Source organism: Arachis hypogaea, chromosome 18 (genome assembly GCF_003086295.3).
Source record: "Arachis hypogaea cultivar Tifrunner chromosome 18, arahy.Tifrunner.gnm2.J5K5, whole genome shotgun sequence".
NCBI lineage: Eukaryota > Viridiplantae > Streptophyta > Magnoliopsida > Fabales > Fabaceae > Arachis > Arachis hypogaea.
Genome location: NC_092053.1, coordinates 128,552,668 through 128,571,187, shown reverse-complemented (window position 1 = coordinate 128,571,187; position 18,520 = coordinate 128,552,668). Strand labels below are relative to the sequence as shown.

General features: G+C 33.1%; 3 protein-coding genes across 4 annotated transcripts; all 3 read right to left on the bottom strand.

Moving 5' to 3' along the window:
* Window positions 1-3,023: 3,023 nt before the first annotated feature.
* Window positions 3,024-3,716, bottom strand: LOC114925807 (uncharacterized). Its single transcript, XM_029294955.1, has one exon. The coding sequence runs from the start codon at window positions 3,714-3,716 to the stop codon at window positions 3,024-3,026; it is 693 nt and encodes a 230-aa protein (XP_029150788.1).
* Window positions 3,717-8,654: 4,938 nt separating this feature from the next.
* LOC112770894 (uncharacterized) lies at window positions 8,655-11,874 on the bottom strand. Its single transcript, XM_025815368.3, has 3 exons — window positions 10,713-11,874; window positions 9,974-10,018; window positions 8,655-9,123 (listed from the first exon to the last, which is right to left on the bottom strand). Exons 1-3 carry the CDS (start codon window positions 11,165-11,167, stop codon window positions 9,066-9,068), a joined length of 558 nt encoding a protein of 185 aa, XP_025671153.1. The 5' UTR covers window positions 11,168-11,874; the 3' UTR covers window positions 8,655-9,065.
* A 162-nt stretch (window positions 11,875-12,036) lies between these two features.
* Window positions 12,037-17,824, bottom strand: LOC112770893 (protein HIGH CHLOROPHYLL FLUORESCENCE PHENOTYPE 173, chloroplastic). 2 transcript variants are annotated; one of them, XM_025815366.3, is made up of 13 exons: window positions 16,982-17,824; window positions 15,815-16,027; window positions 15,501-15,705; window positions 15,271-15,346; window positions 15,033-15,168; window positions 14,798-14,902; window positions 14,212-14,292; window positions 13,484-13,573; window positions 13,283-13,348; window positions 12,927-12,983; window positions 12,751-12,828; window positions 12,621-12,668; window positions 12,037-12,494 (listed from the first exon to the last, which is right to left on the bottom strand). In XM_025815366.3, exons 1-13 carry the CDS (start codon window positions 17,543-17,545, stop codon window positions 12,423-12,425), a joined length of 1,791 nt encoding a protein of 596 aa, XP_025671151.1. In that variant the 5' UTR covers window positions 17,546-17,824; the 3' UTR covers window positions 12,037-12,422. The 2 variants fall into 2 exon arrangements, 1 of the variants encoding a protein (XP_025671151.1); XR_011875999.1 differs by lacking the exon at window positions 12,927-12,983 and having other exon boundaries at window positions 12,751-12,855; window positions 13,252-13,348; window positions 16,982-17,819.
* Window positions 17,825-18,520: the final 696 nt, after the last annotated feature.

Below are 18,520 nucleotides of genomic sequence, written 5' to 3'. Positions count from 1 at the left end.
TACTGTGACACTCTGGATTTTTGAAAAAAATTACATAATAATTTATCTGTAATTTATTATTTAATTTAAAAAAAAATATTTTTCTAAAAGTAATTAAATTAAATTTAATAATATTTTGAGTTTAAGATCTATTAGAATTTTAAGTAATTTTTATTATAATGAAATACTTCAAAAAAAATAAAAGAATTATTATTATTATTATTATTATTATTATTAGTCCATTATGTATATATAATGGAAAAATTTTCAACGAAAACATTTGGGAACAAAGGAAAAGAAACATGACTTAATATATATATATATATATATATATATATATATATATATATATATATATATGTATGTATGTATGTATGTTAATGAAAGACATTATCAAGAACATTATCAAGGAACAAGCCCAAAGGTCTCACCTTTTTCTTTTCGTTGTCATCACCAAGAACATTATCAACCTCCAGGTTGTTACTGAAGGACATGAACACCAAGTCTCATTTCTAATTCCACCTAAAATTGAATTTGGGGTTGGCTTTACTGTTGATGTTAGGCTGAAAAATCTAAACTTTCAACAACTTACTCAACATAACATAAATAATGGTGGTGATGGTGGGGACATCAAGAGTGTAAAATCTTTATTGATGATGTTGCAGCCACCACATGATGATGATGATAATGATATTGATATTGTGGATTCACTTTTAAGGTAGGAGTGGAAGCTACTTAAAAGGGAGGGGGGGGGAGAGAGGGGAGTGCGTTGGGTAGGGAGAGGTGGCTGCATTGGGAAAGGGGAGTGCATTAGAGAAGGAGAGAAGGGAGTGCCGGGGGAGGGGGAGGGATTAGGGTTTGGGTTGGGGAGTTATCAGGTCACCAGAATACGGTGACCATATTAGGATCGTGCTCGTTGGAGATGTGTTTCGACGAGTTTGGGGACACGTTTGTTAAATTTTAAAATTTTTTAGAGACTATTTTGTCAATAACAAAAATCAGATACTATTTTATAAAAGTCAAAATTTTTTGAGTAACGATTTGATATTTACCTCTATAATTATAAATGACCAATATTGAGTTATTATTATAATTAAGAAGAGTTGCAATACTAATATCGTAATAATAAGCTAATGACTATTCTGCAAATAAAAAACTTTAATTATGTTGGACAAAGAAACTATGGACTAACGTAAATACCATCGAAGATACAAATGGGTGACTGGATTTTCTTTTAACATAAGGAAGTGTTCGGCGTTTGTGGTAAAATTTTGATAAATCAAAAAGGGAATAGAACTAGCATAGATTGTGGACTTTGTGGGTTTAAGGAATGTGAAAGTGGGGGTGTGACTCCAAGGCTGTTGTAGATATTAATATCAATAATCCAGAAAAATTTTTAAAACTCAAATACTTTGATTAAGGACATTAGTAGGTGGAAACAAAGAAATTGGCAAATTTGTTTTGTGAATATCTATAAAAAAGACAACAAATATACAGATTGTTTAGTGTGTAAAAATTTGAATTTAGACTCAAGATTCTATTTTTAGAATATTCCTCCTAAAAAATAGTTAAATTACTAATAAATATAATAAGCAAAAGACATTTTTACCTCGTTTATTCTCAGTATAATTTTTTTTTTTGGGACTTTGGCCCGTTTATATACCAAAAGAAATGTTAGTCTTCTTTTCTAATAGGTCATAAAAAAAGGGACTCCCAAATATTAATTCTAACCACGACTTCTTTTATTTATAGTATATTTTGTATTCAGGATTTTATATAATATATTGTTTTGTTTACTTTTTCAATTATATAAATCTAAAAACAGAAAGCACATTAAATGAAATAAAACATTTTTTTTCCAAAACCACAAAATACCTAATAATCTCTTGGCATCTTGTTAGGGATCCATTAAGATTTGAACATTTCAAATTGAAATTAATTAATTAATTAATTAAGTTATGCAAAATATACGAAGTTGGTGTATTAGGGATGTAGAGAGAAGTCTAACTTCTCAACCCAAGATTCATGGAAAGAAGAGTACACAAGTTAGAATGAAAGGCTCCTTAGATGGCGACTTCTCTGTCCTCTTCTATGTGCAAACACGGCAAGCATTTGGGAGAACAACCACGTTCCTACCATGAAAAATATTTTTAATTAATTATTTTTTATTTCTATGGTTTGTAATTTTATTTAAAAATATTTTTAATATTTAATTTTATTTAATTTTATTTTTAATATTTTCAATTCATTCGATTTTGTTCTTAAAATTTTTTATTTGTTTCAAAATTATCTTTACTAAACGTTTTTAACTTTGTCCCAAATATTTTACATAGAATTAATATTCAGAGATAATTTTGATACAAACCAAAAATATTACGGACAAAATTGAATACAATTAAATGTTAGGGATATTTTTTAAAAAAATGACAAATATTAGAGACAAAAAATATATTTTACCTATTTATAGATAAAAACAATAGTATCCGTAAATAATTTGATATATTAAATTAATTTTTTAATAAAATAAAGGACAATTTATCATAATAAATAAATAAACCTCCAAATTTATCACAATACACATTTTGCAAAATGGATACCGAAATACATTTTTTTCATAAACTATGTAAATCGCGACAAGAGTCCTGCGATTTACGAATGTACGTAATCCGCTACAGGGGTGTCGCGGTTTACGTTCCAAGCAAAGCATCACATAATCCGCGGTAGGGGTGTCGCGGTTTATGCTTTAGTGTGGACTAAGTTCATTTTTCATGGAGGATAAGTAGTTTTTGGATGAAACTTTGGTTTGCATTTTTTATGTATGGCGCAACATAGGTTGGTGCTTTGATTTAATTGAAATTAGTCTCTTGAACTCATAGAATTACCAACAAAATTAGAACACCTTTACTCAAGAGAATCACAACGACATAGAGAATCGCTAACAATAACCACGTCACCGTAAAACGAACAGTAGGTACAACTAAAACAGGACAAGAACACAAATAAGAAAAGAAAAATGAAAGCTAATCATGACGACCTAATGACACCTATGCCTCGGCACTGGAGGCGGATCCTCGCTGAGGGCAAGTCCTGCGAGTGTGTCTTGTCTGTCTGCATAGCCCACATCGCTTCGGCCGACTAGTATCGGCCTCATCCATGGTGTTACGGATTCTTGTTGACCTCGGTCGCCCTTCTCTGGCACGTCTCATGTTAGGATCAGGAACGATAGTAGGACCGGTGCACGATGGCCACAGACCCTCTGGAATAGGGGGCAAAAACCCCATCAGGTATACGCTGAACACCTTACTCATGGTATAAACCTCATGGACGTACATAGCCCAGTCTAACCGGGACTGAGCACAGCATGCAATCGCATTGCAGCACGGGTAATGGAGAGCTTGAAAGTACCTGCAGTCACAAGTGCGATCTCTGAGAGAAACCCGATACGTCCCAAGCGAAAAGTTACCGGTAGGAGTCGTCTCAGCCACGGTATACTCAGACTGATGTCTGTCAAACAGAGTAACCATGAAGCACCTAGAATCTTTCAAGTTGCGCTCTATCGCCTTGACCAGCGCTTGGCAAAACCGTTGGCCTGATCCCAATTGTGCCTTTGTTGTCTGTCCTCGGACGACAAAAAGCTCTGCTAACCTCCCATATGTGGATTTCACAAGTGCAGTAACTGCCAGATTCCGTGTCCCCTTCAAGACAGAGTTGACACACTCTAATATGTTCGTCGTCATGTGGCCGAAGTGTCTGCCTCCATCCGGGTGTTGGGTCCACTTTATCGTACTCAAGTTGATTGGCCCAATCACACATGGCCGGATTCTCATTCCTCATAATATCAAACCAGTAGTCAAACTCAGCCTCAGTCTTGGCATACACCGCATTCACGAGCATCCGCCTTGCATCCTGACCCTTGAAACTGAGAGCAATGCAACGTGTCGAATGCAATATGGTCGATATGCAATCTGAAATTTTCCAGAAGTATTGCCCTTGTATAATCCTTGGCCTCCGTAGGTGTGTGCCTCATCCGGTTGTTGACTCACTGCTTCCACGTTCAGCATCGAGGAATGGGGCGATTGTTGGTGGGACCCAGAACTGGATGGCCCCTGAGGTGCAGGTGGGGCCATCGGAGTCTCCTCCTCACTATCCCCCGATATGTGATCGGACTCATCGTCCGAATCATCTTCCCACATTGCATCCTCAACATGATCCGGCTCACCACTACCAACAAGACCAGTAATCAAACTAGGTGTTCTAGCTAACCGTCGTCGACTGAGGATTTGGCGCTGAAGCCCTGGAACTGTCAACACGGTCTTCCAACTTGGCAAACAACTCATGTATTCTCATCTCCGGAAAACTCCGCCAACAATGAAACAAGACCTCCATGTCTTCATCCGACCCTATCACAAATGTTTCATACTGCACACCACTTGACACGACCGCCATCGGAATCTTGTAGAACACCTTCTTCACCAACTTGGCCCCATAAAACCCTGCCTTTTGCAATATGTTCCTCTTTAGATCCGACAAAGTATCATTCGAACGGATAAAAATGCTCAGTGGTTCTTTATCAGTGACTTAACACCATGCCTATTACTTTTTTTTTTATTTTACCAAAGCAGTGGACTAGACCCAACAAGCTCTCTTCACTATCCATTTGTGAAAGTGTGAAAATGACTCACCTCAAATGCCCCACTCTCTATCTTGAGTGGTATATATAGGCGAATTTGACAAAGCATAAACCGCGACACCCCTACCGCATATTATGTGATGCTTTGCTTCGAACGTAAACCGCGACACCCCTGTAGCGGATTACGTGCATTCGTAAACCACGGGACTCCTGTCGCGGTTTATATAGTTTATGAAAAAAATGTATTTCGACATCCATTTTGCAAAATGTTTATTGTGATACATTTGGAGGCTTGTTTTTTTATTATGGTAAATTGTCCTAAAATAAATATTATTTATGTTTTAATTATTGTCTTCTAAAAATATTATATGTATTTTAAAAACTAATCATTAAATTAATTACTATAAATATATGTATTTTAACTCATTTTATATAAAGTTACTTTAATGACTAAATTTTAGTGTATACATCACATAATTAATTATTCATATATAAAGATATTTTTATATAATTATATAAGTGATGATCAACTTATTTATTTTGTATAGGATGTTATATGTATCGAATAATTTATCATTTAATATTGAATAAAGCAGTACAAATCTTATTAAAATTACATTCAACATTTGATGAATAATAAATATGTTGTTAAATATTTTGCACGGAAAATAAATACGACAGATATTTCTTGTTCGTCAAAAGTTGCCGTGATGATTTGACTAACATCCATGCACCGCTTTTTTTTTTCTTTTTTTCTTTTTTTTTTTTTAATTTTCTATTTACCGATTTATAAGATATAAGATATTTATTTCATCTTCCTCGTATACTATATATGTACATATATAGGCACCTTTCTCTTTAAGTTACATTAATTAAGACTTGATAGAACACAACACCCAAAAAAACAAGAAAGGGATCAAAGGAAGGAATTGATTGAATCTTGAATCTTCAAATTCATAAGATATGAGAACGAGTTGTTTCCTCAACCTTCCCATTCCAACTTCAAACCAAGCTCCAAATGCTTCTCTAATCCCCATAAAGCCACCTCAAGTTTCATTGTAAGTTTTTAATATATTCATATCTATACACTTCAATTCATACAAATATATAATAATATAATTTCCTTCTTGTAATATAATATAAAGGGTGAAAATTGAAGGAAATTGGAAGAGACATGTTATGGTGGGAGTGACATTAATAGGGTTGGAATTGATCATCAATAATTCTTTATTGGGTCATGAAGCTTTTGCTGAGGAGATCATGAAAAGTAGAGTGGCATCAAATAACTCATCCTTAGTTTCTTCGGTTGGCAGCGGCAGCAAATGGAGTGAGAAAAGGGCATGCCCGCCTTGGCACGGCAGCTCGCTGGAAACCATCGTTCCGGAAAATCTTCCGAGGCCGGCGGCACGGCGGAGGTACGAGGCCGTTGGTTCCCAATCAAAGACGGCGCCACCGCTCTTGGTGGACAAAACTAAACTAAGAAGCAACAACAAAGAGAGTTGCTTCTCTATGTGAAAAACCGAAAATTGATCAAATAATTGTTTTAACATGTGTGTATACGTAGTTATTATCAATTATATTGTTTGTCACTATAAACATTCATCTCGTAAAGATATGTTTGAAATATCCCACTAAAGAAAAAATCTGTTTCGAATATAATTTAAAAGCAACCTTATATAATCCTTAAATATTTGATTAATAATAATTTATATCTATATTTATAAAAATTTTATATACAAAAAATATATAATTTATACTTATATTTATTCAAATTTATACACATAAATAAATATAATTTATATTCATATTTTTTAGAATTCATAACATAAATTAATAAAATTTATTTGTTAAAATTATTTTAGTGTTTGTACTGATCAAATAATAATAAAAAATACTAAAAATGATTAATTTTCAAGAGTTTTTCTTAATTTAATGGTAATTTAAAATGAATTATGAGCATACTCAAATGTTTAATATTGCAATTTTCCCATAGTAGTAGTACTTTGTTGGATGTGTGTGGGGGTTGTTCATTGTAGTACATGTAGATGTAGTACAAATTACGAATCCCTTCTCCCTTCATTTGTACTACCCTGTTTTATTTAGAGTTGTTCTATTCTGTTCTGTTTTGTTTTGTTTCCTCTCTCTTTTTCAGTTGAATATCATTCTCTATCTTTTCTTTGTTTATTTTTGTAGATTTGACTTGTTATAAGGTCCTTAACATTCGAGTTTCCAGAGGTTAAAACTTGAGACGTGTTACTATTTTTTTTTTAGGAAAAGTATAGGTAACAAACAAGATTTTTGAACAATGTGTAAATAATGTGAATTAATAGGGTTTTAAAAGAGTAAATTTAATTAGTAGCATTAAATTAGGGTGTAGTGTATTTTCATTTGATTAGTAGTTGTTCATATTGTTCAAAATTTTTATTGTCTCCCTAGCACTCCCCTTTCCTATATCACACTGCATGTGGCTTACTTAAAATATCACTAGTATCTTTATGTGAGGATGTTTCTTTTATCTCATTTGAGTAACAAATAACAATTAGGAGGTAGGAGGTTTCCATTACAACTTTATATTCTAAATTTGGTCTAATTTGTTATGTTTGGAATTTTTTTTGGAAATGAGTTTTGTAGCAAAAACTGCATTGAGAGTTGTTTTGATAGTTTATTATAAAGTCTTTATTTGGATCCTTAATTTTAAAATGATTATTCACACAAAAATATTTTTACGTAAAAATGATAGTTAAAGTATTATTGTATTAGCACATATTATATTTAGTCAAATATTTAATAATTTTTTGTTATTATTTTAATATAAAAACATCTTTATGTGAATAATTACTTAATTTTAATAATCAAACATCCTAATTTATGCTAACGATAACCCCATTGATGGTGTCAGAGTTAGAAGATTTCGAATTGGATTAAGAATTTAAGATTGAAGGGATATATAACGTAGACAAGTAAATTACTATATTTAAGAATTTACTATCAATTGCAACTCCAATAAAATTACTCTTGTCACAGAGAACTATTGTGGTTAAGAATTTATTTTCAATTCCAAATATCCAATGAATTTGTTCTTGTTACAAAGGATATAGTTACAAATATTCTAATAATACTTTGGACAACTGAGACTCTAGGATAATATTTAGTGAATATTTAAAATGGTTTTTGAAATTATATTTATATCTTAATTTAATTGTTAAAGTTTTAATTTATTTAATTTGATCTTTTAATTTAATATTTGTGATTTATATTAGTCTCTCACATTATTTTTATCACAAAACTGTTAACGACGTGTTGATAGTTACCTTGTTAGATTTCTTAGCGGCTGTCTGAAATGATAATTGAATTGAAGCTTTTTTTTTACTTCAATTTACTCTTTACTAAATATTTGAAATCCTAATTCTAATTTCATTTAAAGATTTTAAAGGTTTTTTAAGGAGTAAATTAAAAAAAAAATAAATTATCACATCAAATAACTGTTAGAGAGTCTAGTGTAACATGCGTTTTGTGACAAAAACAAGATCAAATATCAAGTTGCCGGAACCAAATTTGGTAAATTGAAACTCTAAAATCTATTAAGGTGAAAGTGTAATTTCAAAAATTAATTTGAGTATTAATTCGTAATTTATAAAAGCATGTTTGGGTGTATTTTCTTTTTCTTATTCAAGAAAAATCTATCTTGAAAATCAACTAAAATTTTTTAAATAATAATTCAAAACTGATTATTATTATTATTATTATTATTATTATTATTATTATTATTATTATTATTATTATTATTATTATTATTATTATTACATTAACCACGTAAAATAATTTTTATTATTAGAATATACAATTATAATATTTTCATAATGTCGACTGTTAGTATAATGACTAATTACAATCAATTTTCGAGTATATATAAACATGTGTGCGACAGATCATATGTAATGATAATTTACATGTTTTTTTTTTTTTTTTCTCACTCATAATGAACATTGCTGGAATATATGATGTATCTTATAAAAAAAAGGGAGTGCTAGGAAGACAATAAAAATTTTGAACAATATGAACAACTATCAATCAAATGAAAATACAATTAAAAAGGAGTCAACAAACAATAATTACTTAATTACAACGAAAAAAAGTCAGGATTACCCTAACAACAACAGAGCAAGGAGGGGAAATATTTGGACCAAACTCAGATGAGTTTATTCACACACCTCTACACTGGCCAACGAATTTGAAAGGTTACCAATTTTTTTTTTCTTTATTCTTCTCCCTCACCCCAAAAACAAAAAGGTGGCATGATGTCCTTATAGAGATACGACCTTTTGATAACTATTCTTTCATACATTAACATGAATAGGTAAATATAATTACGATGATTAAGAAACTCAGCTATTTTTAGAGGTCAGCCTGTTTTCTTTATGAAAATTAATTTGAATAATATAGAAAGTATAGAAATTTAAGGTCCATCATCAGCATCACCTATCAAATTACAAATGTCCGAACATTCCACCAGACTGCATAGGAAAACACATGAACTAATTAGTTGAATAGTTGGAGTGTCTACGCAAGGTTCTAAGTAAAGATATTAATTTTAAAAGTTAAAGAGTAAATTTGTATTATTTTGGTCACTAACGTTTGAATTTACAATCAAGAGAATCTTTAACTTTTTTTTTTTTAAAATAGTCCATAATTTGTTCGAAACCTTTCAGTATCGTTTTTCTTCCAAAATATTTTACTTTTTAATCTCATTAACACTACTCCAACATCAATACTACCATTACCACCACCATAACAACAACAATAATAACAACAAAATCAATAATCAAACCCACCACCAAAGCAGCAAGAACCCCCAAGTTGGTGGTGGTGATGGTTAGGGTTAGGGATAGAACAAAATAAAAAAGAAAGACGATGAAGGATTGGTATAAAATTATGAGAGAAGAATGAGGGTATTATTGAAAATAAAAAATTTAAGGACTAATTTAAAAACGTTAGAAACTGTTTTAACTTTTAAGCAATAAAAAAGCTTAAAGACCATTCTAACTTCAATATAGGTTCTTGAAAATCTAAGTTGCTAAGAAAATAATCTATTAAAGTTTGATCATTGCTTTGTAGCATCCGAAAGACAAATTCTGTTTAACATTATGCTAATGTGTCAGCAAGGATCAATCATCAAACTTAGCTTGTAACTCCTCTTAATTTTGGAACATAAAGATGGCTCTAACTTTTTGTGTTACATTGTCAGTAATGAAGTTTAAACTGTTCAAAACCTTCAATATTGTATTCTATTGATCCTAGTGGTTTAGCCGGCACTAGTTGACACAATTCATAGCATATGTATAGATAGTAGTTGAATTCATTTACCAGTATTGACGAGTTCGAAAACCTTGCTTGAAAACAACCAGAGGCCTGAAACATTCAAATTTCAAATAGTATTTAAACCACTATAATCAATATTGGCTCAAAAAGAGAGAGACAGAGAGATCTTAACATTTTATCTTTATATTTTTCTTGATGGAAAGAATTAAGAAATTAATCTCAAGATTTAAGTGAAACTATTTCATCACTTTTTGCTATATCTTTAGATCAATACCAAAACAAGTACACCAGGCCAATGACTAATCCGTCATGGATCAAAACTCCATTTAAGGATTGTCGCTGGCTAATGGATTACTACATGCACAAGGTGGGATTTGAACTCCGACACTTGGTTAAACAAACTAGTGAGCTAACCACTAAAACAACTCAACTTAGTTCCTGATTATAGAATTATAATAGCAAGTTAACAACTCAACATGTTAATACATGTTAATTGGTTAAACCATTTCTATTTTCTAGAACAACAAAAGTTTAATTTTAATGCACTGAATTATACTGTTTAATTACATCTATTTTTTTAGATGCGGTCAATATAAAAAATAATTATTTTTTATGATATAACATTACGCAATTACATGATTGAATGCTCGTGTAAATCTAATAGTACATTAAAATTAAATTCACTTAATAATTTGATAAAATTATTTAATATAATACGTGTCTAACAAGTTAGCTATCCTTTGGGTAAAAATGTTCAAAGGAAAAATTTGATTTGCTGATATACCTTCGAACGTTAAGAGGGCCTTCTCCCGGAGAACCGTCACCACCACGAATGCAAGTTGTGACGCACTTAATTGTGCAAGATTCCGCTTTCCTTGACTTGGGTCTCTGTATCCTCCCTCTCTTGCAGTCTTTCTCCGCCGCGCACTCACCGGAAAGTGTCTGCGGTATGTTCGACAGAGTCTCCGCCGGTTCGCCAATCGCGTCAACTGCCGCCATTGCCACAGAAGCCATAACCGCCGAAGCCGTAAGGAATCCGATGAGTGCTCCGCTCATCGGGGGAGAATTGACGATTCTTCTGCTTTGGATACTGCTACTACTATTCTTCTTGGAACAGTTGCAGCTGATGGCGGTGCTTCTTCTTCTTCTTCTTGTTGTTGATGTGCCATAATCTCGTAGGAAAGGCAAAGAGGAACTACAAGCAGAGTGGGGCGATAAACTTGGGCCATAAATTTGCATTATCTATCTTTTCTTGCCAAAATTTCTTCTCTATTCTATCCCCACAATTTCTTATATTAAATTACCATGTTATTTTTTTTTTCTTTCTAAATGTTCCACTATTTCTCTAGTTCCTGCATATTTAAACGTGAATATTAAAAAGAAAAATCATATTTCAACCCATTGTTCTTTTTTTTAAATCTAATTTCGTTTAGCATCCCATTGTTTTTATCTAATAAATATTCCATCTTATATGCATGTGTCAAAATGCACAATCTTCTAAACTGCGAAAAATAATAAGATTATAAAGTGAATTATTAATCGCCATTAAAATTATAACTTCTATTATATATATGTTTTACTGTCTTAATTTGATAGCAATCACTTTACTCCTCATTCAAGCTTGATCTCATCTTAATATCAAATTCCTGAAGTAACTTTATTTGTTTCAATCAACAGTTATTCTTTTTTTTTTTTTTTTTCCTAAAATCTAGTGTGGCTCTTTCAAGAGACACAAAGTCCACAACCATCATGAATGCATGTCCTCCACAAGTGTTGTGGTGAAGCCTCTCTGGCCCTCTCTGTGCCATGAAAACTAACCAGGGAAGTTAACGAAAATGGGAACTATATTTGCACAACTATATTCCATGTAAAAATCACACGAGAAGCCATCAGATCATGTGACAAGCTGAATTTCAATTTGGTTTAGAACTGTCCAATTATTATGCAACCCATTAATTGGCAGTGATCCGATAACAAGACAATCAGAATTCACAAGCTTATCCTCTAGCATAGCCCTCTCTTACTTCCATTTGTTCGTGATCCTAGTGCTCATTCAAGAGATTATATTATTAAAAAGGGTTAACCAACAATAATCGAGACGGGATGCCTTTTAGCAAGGTTTTCGCAGTTTTGATTTTTCCCTTTACTTCAGAAGCTGTTACAAGAATTACATCCAATGATCCAAGAACTCAGTCTGTACATCTTATCAAACAAGGCTCTACATATCCATGCTTTTGTTTGCATAATGCATTTCATCTATTGACTATAGGAAAAAAGATTAAATTTTGGGTAGAATATGAACATACACATATACATTAAAATCTAGCTTTCAGGCTATGTTTGGTTGGAGGAGTTAAAATGGTATAACAATGTTCATGAATGAGAGTGTAATTTATAAAAATTACACGTAGAACTCATCCACAAAGATTTTCAATCCACTCTTTATCCCCAGGCAAAACATAACCTAAAGTATTTTGTATTCAACTGGAGGTGATTAGGTATTCTTCTCCAAGACAGAAAGTGCTGGAGTGAGATAGTTATTTGCTTTGTCAGGCAAGTGTGCAACCTAAGCAAACACAAATTAAAAAAAGGGATGAGTTTGCATGAATGCATACCAGATCATAAAGAAGTACTTTTTTTTTCTCATTATATTTCTTTCCAACACACATGATATTAACCATTGTTCACTTACCAGCTCATACAGCTCCTTCCCTTGCTCAGCAACATACTCATAACAAACCTAGGCAAGGTTAAGACTTCAGTTTAGTTTCTTTTGGCTTAAGCCTATTCTTATTCTTTTTAGCATATAGTGTTATACTCACATCAAAACTTTTGTTTCTAGCTGATGAATCATGTAGTGCTTTCACACATATATCAGCCACATCGGCGCAGCTGATGCCCTGGATATGCATTGGAAAAGGTATAGGCTTATGCATTGGAAAACGAAAAATAAACTCAGAAAAATACTTGTATCTGATATTTAATAGAATACACAGACCTGAGATATTCTATTTCCTTGGTCAAATATTAGAGCACGCTGCCCACCAGGCTCCTCCTGTCAGAGAATCTGAATGTTAGACAACAAGAACAGAACAGAAAACTACGATTATGACTCCACAAACTGAATGAATATGCCGAACATCTTTCAACATTACACTTTTTGTTTAAATGCCTATAAATAGACCATTTCGTCTTCAATTCTTTAATTTCAATTTGTTTCTTTACCTAACTTCAGTTCTAACTCCTAAGACACTTATAGTGTTTCCAATGATACAATTAAGCATATGCTAGAAACCCAGAAGCCATTTGGTAAGCTTAACAACTATATCCTCCAATTTGCAACATAGAGTTCACCTCGAGGGGTCCGGGACGAACTATTGTGTATCCAAGACCAGATCTTCTTAAGGAGTCTTCCCCTGCCTGGACACATTCAACAGTGCTCCATAATCAGGTATAAGTCCTCACCCAGGATATATAACTAAATAATTAAAATATAAATAGAGAAGAAGAAAGTCTCAAATAAATCCCAACAAATACTCAAGGGATGGAGCTAACCCTCTTGGCTTTAAGAACCTGCTCCCGTCTAGAAGGTTCAATTCCTAATCCCGAACATGAAACTAGAACAAAATCGGTTTCTTGCCCAGTCTGCAGTGTAACACACAAACAAAAGATTAACACCACACAAAAAGGAATAATCACTGTTAATGCCGAATATATATCATCAAGATGCCTTATTAAGCACATTCAGCTTGCTGGTTTTTCTGCTTTCAAACAATGACATTTATGCTGTGCAAGAATTTTTCACATAGCTAACATGACAACAGACAATAGCATGATACCATGCACAGAACAATTATTTGATTAGGATCGGTATAAACTCATGCAACTAATGTGAAACATACAATTGGGCGCATGTGCACTCGTGTCAGTGAGGGAGCGAGTGTGTAAGAGAGAAGTGAATTTTTGAGAGCACCATACAAAAGTTCCATATTGCGAAAGACAGAAAATTCGAGGCTTTGATAACATTAACTGCTAAGACTAAGACCCATACTGTTGCTGGCATCCTTGCCCACGAATATAACAAGAAAAAGAAATTTGGACATCATTTATCCGGTTCATTCATCTCAAGCAAGAAGTAATAAATAATACGAATAAGCTCTACCATCGGAATCTACAAATAAACAAGCTTTACAATTAGCATACATTGAACATTAGACATGCACACAAATCAACATTATTGTTCATGCTATATAATGAAGAATAAACTGTAGTTCAACACTTACAGGCAAGGCTTTTATATATTCCAATATAAGCTTAAAACTTCTCAAATCCTGTTTCGTTTCAGCATTTACTTCGACAGGCTTCTGAAACAATAATGAATATAAAATGAGCAATGGGTGAAAATATTACCTACTTTGAACAAACAAAAATTAACATGGTAAAAAGACAGACCAGGAATAAAATAGAATTAAAAAAGAAAGGAGGGAAAGCTAGAAGCTTTCTTCATTTCTCTTGTTTGTTGCCTTGTGGTTTCTCACAGCATTAGTCTTTCTCTAAACTAGCTTCTAGCTTTTGGGGAGAGAGTTAGGTTCACAATGTAACAATCTTAACCCCATCCAAAAAATCTTTGTATTTTCTTCTCCGTCTAAAAAATTTCTTCATCTATAGAAAAAGGTTGTAGAATTTATTTAGTTTTGGGACAATATCATGCTTTTTGTCCAATAATGTAATGAACAAGATTGTGATTTGTCAGTGTAAGTACAAGAGAAGGAATCATAATATATGCACAAGAAAGGGATTGTAAATCTATCTACATGAAAAGATGCAGTCAACATGTGTAAATTAAAATTGCTCTTGCCAAAAGGAAACCTGTCTTCTAGGCTCAAAGCGTATAGTCAATGTATGTATAAGGAAAGGGTCCAATGGTGGATCGTCTGGTTGCACAGGCCGGAATGATGAAAATGGTACTCTAACCTGCCACATAAATAAAGATAGTAAACAAAAGCTATAACTTTACCTATCATGACTTAGAATTCAAAGCAGGTTAATAAAAAAAATGTAGAATCAATGGACCATAACTTCATTAGAAGGCAATGATTGTTACCCTACAAAATCCGACTTTTGTACTAATTCTTGCAAAATATAACTTGCTCTGACTTGGATCCGCCAATGGACCAGCCTCGAGAATTAATACATAGGATCTTCCATTTCCACCAACAGAAAGAACCAGACCCTCATATCTAACAACATGACAGATTTTGACTCATTATACATAAATCAAGATATAAGTTTATATCTTCAGAAACACAAAACAAAATAATTATTTATTTGGTGTCCAGTACCTGTCAAGAGTGGAACCTAGAGGTAGAGAAAGCTTTTTGGACAGTTCCACAAATCCTCCTCTAGTGAAGACATACCCTAAAAGTAACAACAAAAGAATATATAGGGTCAAAACTCAAAGGAGAATTTTTGGACTCCCTGTTTACACTAAAAGTAGTAGCGTATGAATCTTCTCTTGTAAGCAATGCAGCCAAAAATCCCAGCTAAAATTATTCATTAAGATCCACCATACCTGAGAAAACAGCCTCTCCATTCTCAGTGAACTCAAACTTAGCATCCATCCCTCCATCATATTTTGTGGCAACTACATCCTGGAAGTAAGTTCCTTGTCGAACTTCCCATCCATCCAATGAAGACGGAGATTTGAATTTGGTAATCACAAGCTTGCTTTTACTGCTTTTACCAGCACGCAACTGGGCCAATTTATTGTTGTAATCCTGAAAATCAAATATAAGCACTGATAAATAAACCACAGTAGAGAAGACATGCTTGCATACAGGCAACACCTTGGCATAAGGGAAGAGATTTTAAGGAATTGAGTCACACCTGAAATGCTTTACAGAGATTATAAACTCCTAGATGATCAACTCTGAAGAGATCACCTGTAATGGTAGAGCGGGCAGTAGCACAATAGATTATTTTATTACAGCCTTCTACAGCAGCCTTGAGGGTTGCCGGATCGCCAACATCCCCAATCACTATCTCAACCGACCTTGGGAGCATGTCCACTACCTCCTGATCTGCTTTCCTTACCAAAGCCTTTAATGCAGAAAAAGAATTAACTGAAGTCATGAAGCAGAGCAAGACCAAAAAATAGGCCAAATCAAATCAAAGTAGACCAATTTATGTCAGACAAAATCTAAAAGCAATTATCAGCAATGATGTTCCACATGAGTGTGTGATTTTATAGATATTGTTCCACATTTTCCTTGTTTTGCCCTCATATTATACATATATACAAACACAAATATTGCCACCTGTTATCTGTTTGTTCGTTTTGGCTCAATACATATATCATACATCACTAGCACTCACTGAATGTAATGGATAACGTTAGATAGCAGATTGTATGAGCTAGAGATATATTATACGTACTCACCTTTGTCATCCACACCAAGCCAACACACCTTTTCTACCATTCGACAGGTGTGTGGGACTCATCTCATGTAGTCAAATATACATTCCAGGTTAATGCTCACTTTGGTTCTTGTAGGAATACGCTTCAGTCATTTTGGTCTATGTAGGCTTTGATTGGTCAAAATAGTCTCTGTATCTAGCAACATGAGTCAAATTAGTCTCTTAACATGAGTTACATTAGTCCTTGAGAGATCTTCAAAAGACTAATTCGACTCATGTTGCTAGATACAGAGACTATTTTGACCCATCAAAGCCTACATAGACCAAATGACTGAAGCGCATTCCTAGCGGGACCAAAGTGAGCATTAACCTTATATATATATATATATGACATAATTGGATGCCCATGGAAGGCAGCTTTACATGCATAAACAAACATTGTGCTGAATGATCTCCCTACTTCACATCATTACTAACACAGACTTCCATGCAGTTGTGAAGTTGGATAGTTAAAAACCGTGACCATTCTCAACTATCAACACGAAAAACAACTGCACGGTGAATTTACACATCCTAACAATCCTAATATATACACATAACATGACTCTAAGTGGAAAAGATTGAGAAACAATGCACCTTGACAAGGTAACCTCTGATCATGAGCTTACGGACCACAATGCGGCCTATGCGACTTGTGGCACCAACAACAAGAACAGTAGTGTTCTGTGCACCGGGAATAACGAACTCGCACATCGGCCCCTCCCTTATGAACAGGGTTTCTTCATCGTCCGTACGACTTGTCCTGGAAATCTGTCCTAACCCCGAGAATTTCCTCCAAACCTCATCGAAAATCTGCCGCGACTTCCTTCCCAGTCCCACCGGATTCACGTCGTCAAGGCTAAGTTGCAATCTGTTATCATCATCCTCGCCTTCTTCGCCGTCGCCGCCGTTGCCGTCGTCACTTTTCTTTCTCCTTTTTCTTTTGCCGCTGTCTTCGGTGCTCTTGGCGGAATCGGAAGGAGGAGAAGCCCGTGGAGCTAGAATCAACCGAGTGTTCCTCTTCGGTCTCAGAGAATTAGAGCACGTGCTGAAATGCGTTTTGGAGAAGGCGTTGATGGAAGGTGCTAGAAGCTCCGAAGAGAATCTAGTGTTTGAGTAGAGAGCAGTGTTAGCGGTTGTTGCCGCCGCGGCGCTACTCATGATTCTTGGATTTCAGGTGCGTGTGTTTGTTTGTTAGTTAGTTAGTTACCGTTTGGGAACCGGAAATTGTTGCGAGAGGGAACAGTGTGATGTACAGCAAAGAGCAATAGATGTTGTTTGGAAGGTGAAGGTTGTGGAGAGGAAGGTAAGAGAATTATGGACCACATGGTATGGGAAAGAAGAAAGGAGGGAAAATGGTGACTTGGGTGCTTCCACGTACACGTCTCTATACTCTTTAGTTGCAGCTCGGACATATGTTTTTTTGGATAAAGATGGTAGGAAACAGCAAATTTTATAATTTATAATTATCAATTAAATATTATCAATATTTTTAATGATTTAAAATTATATTTAATAATATAAAATTATTTTTTATTAATTAAATATTGATCAAATTTTAACAAAAATATTGATCCTTTAAACTTTCTTTTGGATGCAGTTTGTTCCACCCCAAGTCTTTAGAGGGAGAGGCTTAGTTTCATAATGTTTAATATTTATTTTTAATAAATTAAATTAAAAATAATTTTTAATAAGTATCATTAATAATAAATATATTTAATAAAATATTGTTTAAAATTTAAAAATATTATAATAAAAATTAATATAAAAATTAAATTTAAATATTAATTAATATATAAAATTATATTAAATTTTTTAATTTTGATAAATACACGTTATTTTTTTTTAATTTTACCTTAAATACCTTTAAAAGTATTTTTATCTTTAAAAGTATAAGTACATAATTTTGTTAATTTACTAAATACAAAATAGAGAGTTTGTGTTTTTTAAAACCTTTTCAAAAATTTTATCAAACTAAACCGAAATCTTTCGGATGGAAAATTTTAATTTTTAATAATTTTTAATTCATTAAAAATTTTCAAGAATTATTAGACTAGTTTTTTTTCATCTTCAATCATATTTTAATTATAAATAAATAAATTCTTAACGAATTTTATTATAAGATAATTAAATTTT

Bases quoted from the DNA above. Each gene is read 5' to 3' on its own strand.
- LOC114925807 (XM_029294955.1), bottom strand. From the start codon at position 3,716: ATGACGACGAACATATTAGAGTGTGTCAACTCTGTCTTGAAGGGGACA.
- LOC112770894 (XM_025815368.3), bottom strand. From the start codon at position 11,167: ATGCAAATTTATGGCCCAAGTTTATCGCCCCACTCTGCTTGTAGTTCC. The intron at 10,019-10,712 runs GTATATCAGCAA...TGAATGTTTCAG, and splicing joins GGCCCTCTTAACGTTCGAAG to GCCTCTGGTTGTTTTCAAGC. The intron at 9,124-9,973 runs GTAAATGAATTC...TTTCCTATGCAG, and splicing joins TTTCGAACTCGTCAATACTG to TCTGGTGGAATGTTCGGACA.
- LOC112770893 (XM_025815366.3), bottom strand. From the start codon at position 17,545: ATGAGTAGCGCCGCGGCGGCAACAACCGCTAACACTGCTCTCTACTCA. The intron at 16,028-16,981 runs GTGCATTGTTTC...TCTGCATTAAAG, and splicing joins TCAGAGGTTACCTTGTCAAG to GCTTTGGTAAGGAAAGCAGA. The intron at 12,984-13,282 runs GTGAACTCTATG...ATTCTCTGACAG, and splicing joins TTCGTCCCGGACCCCTCGAG to GAGGAGCCTGGTGGGCAGCG.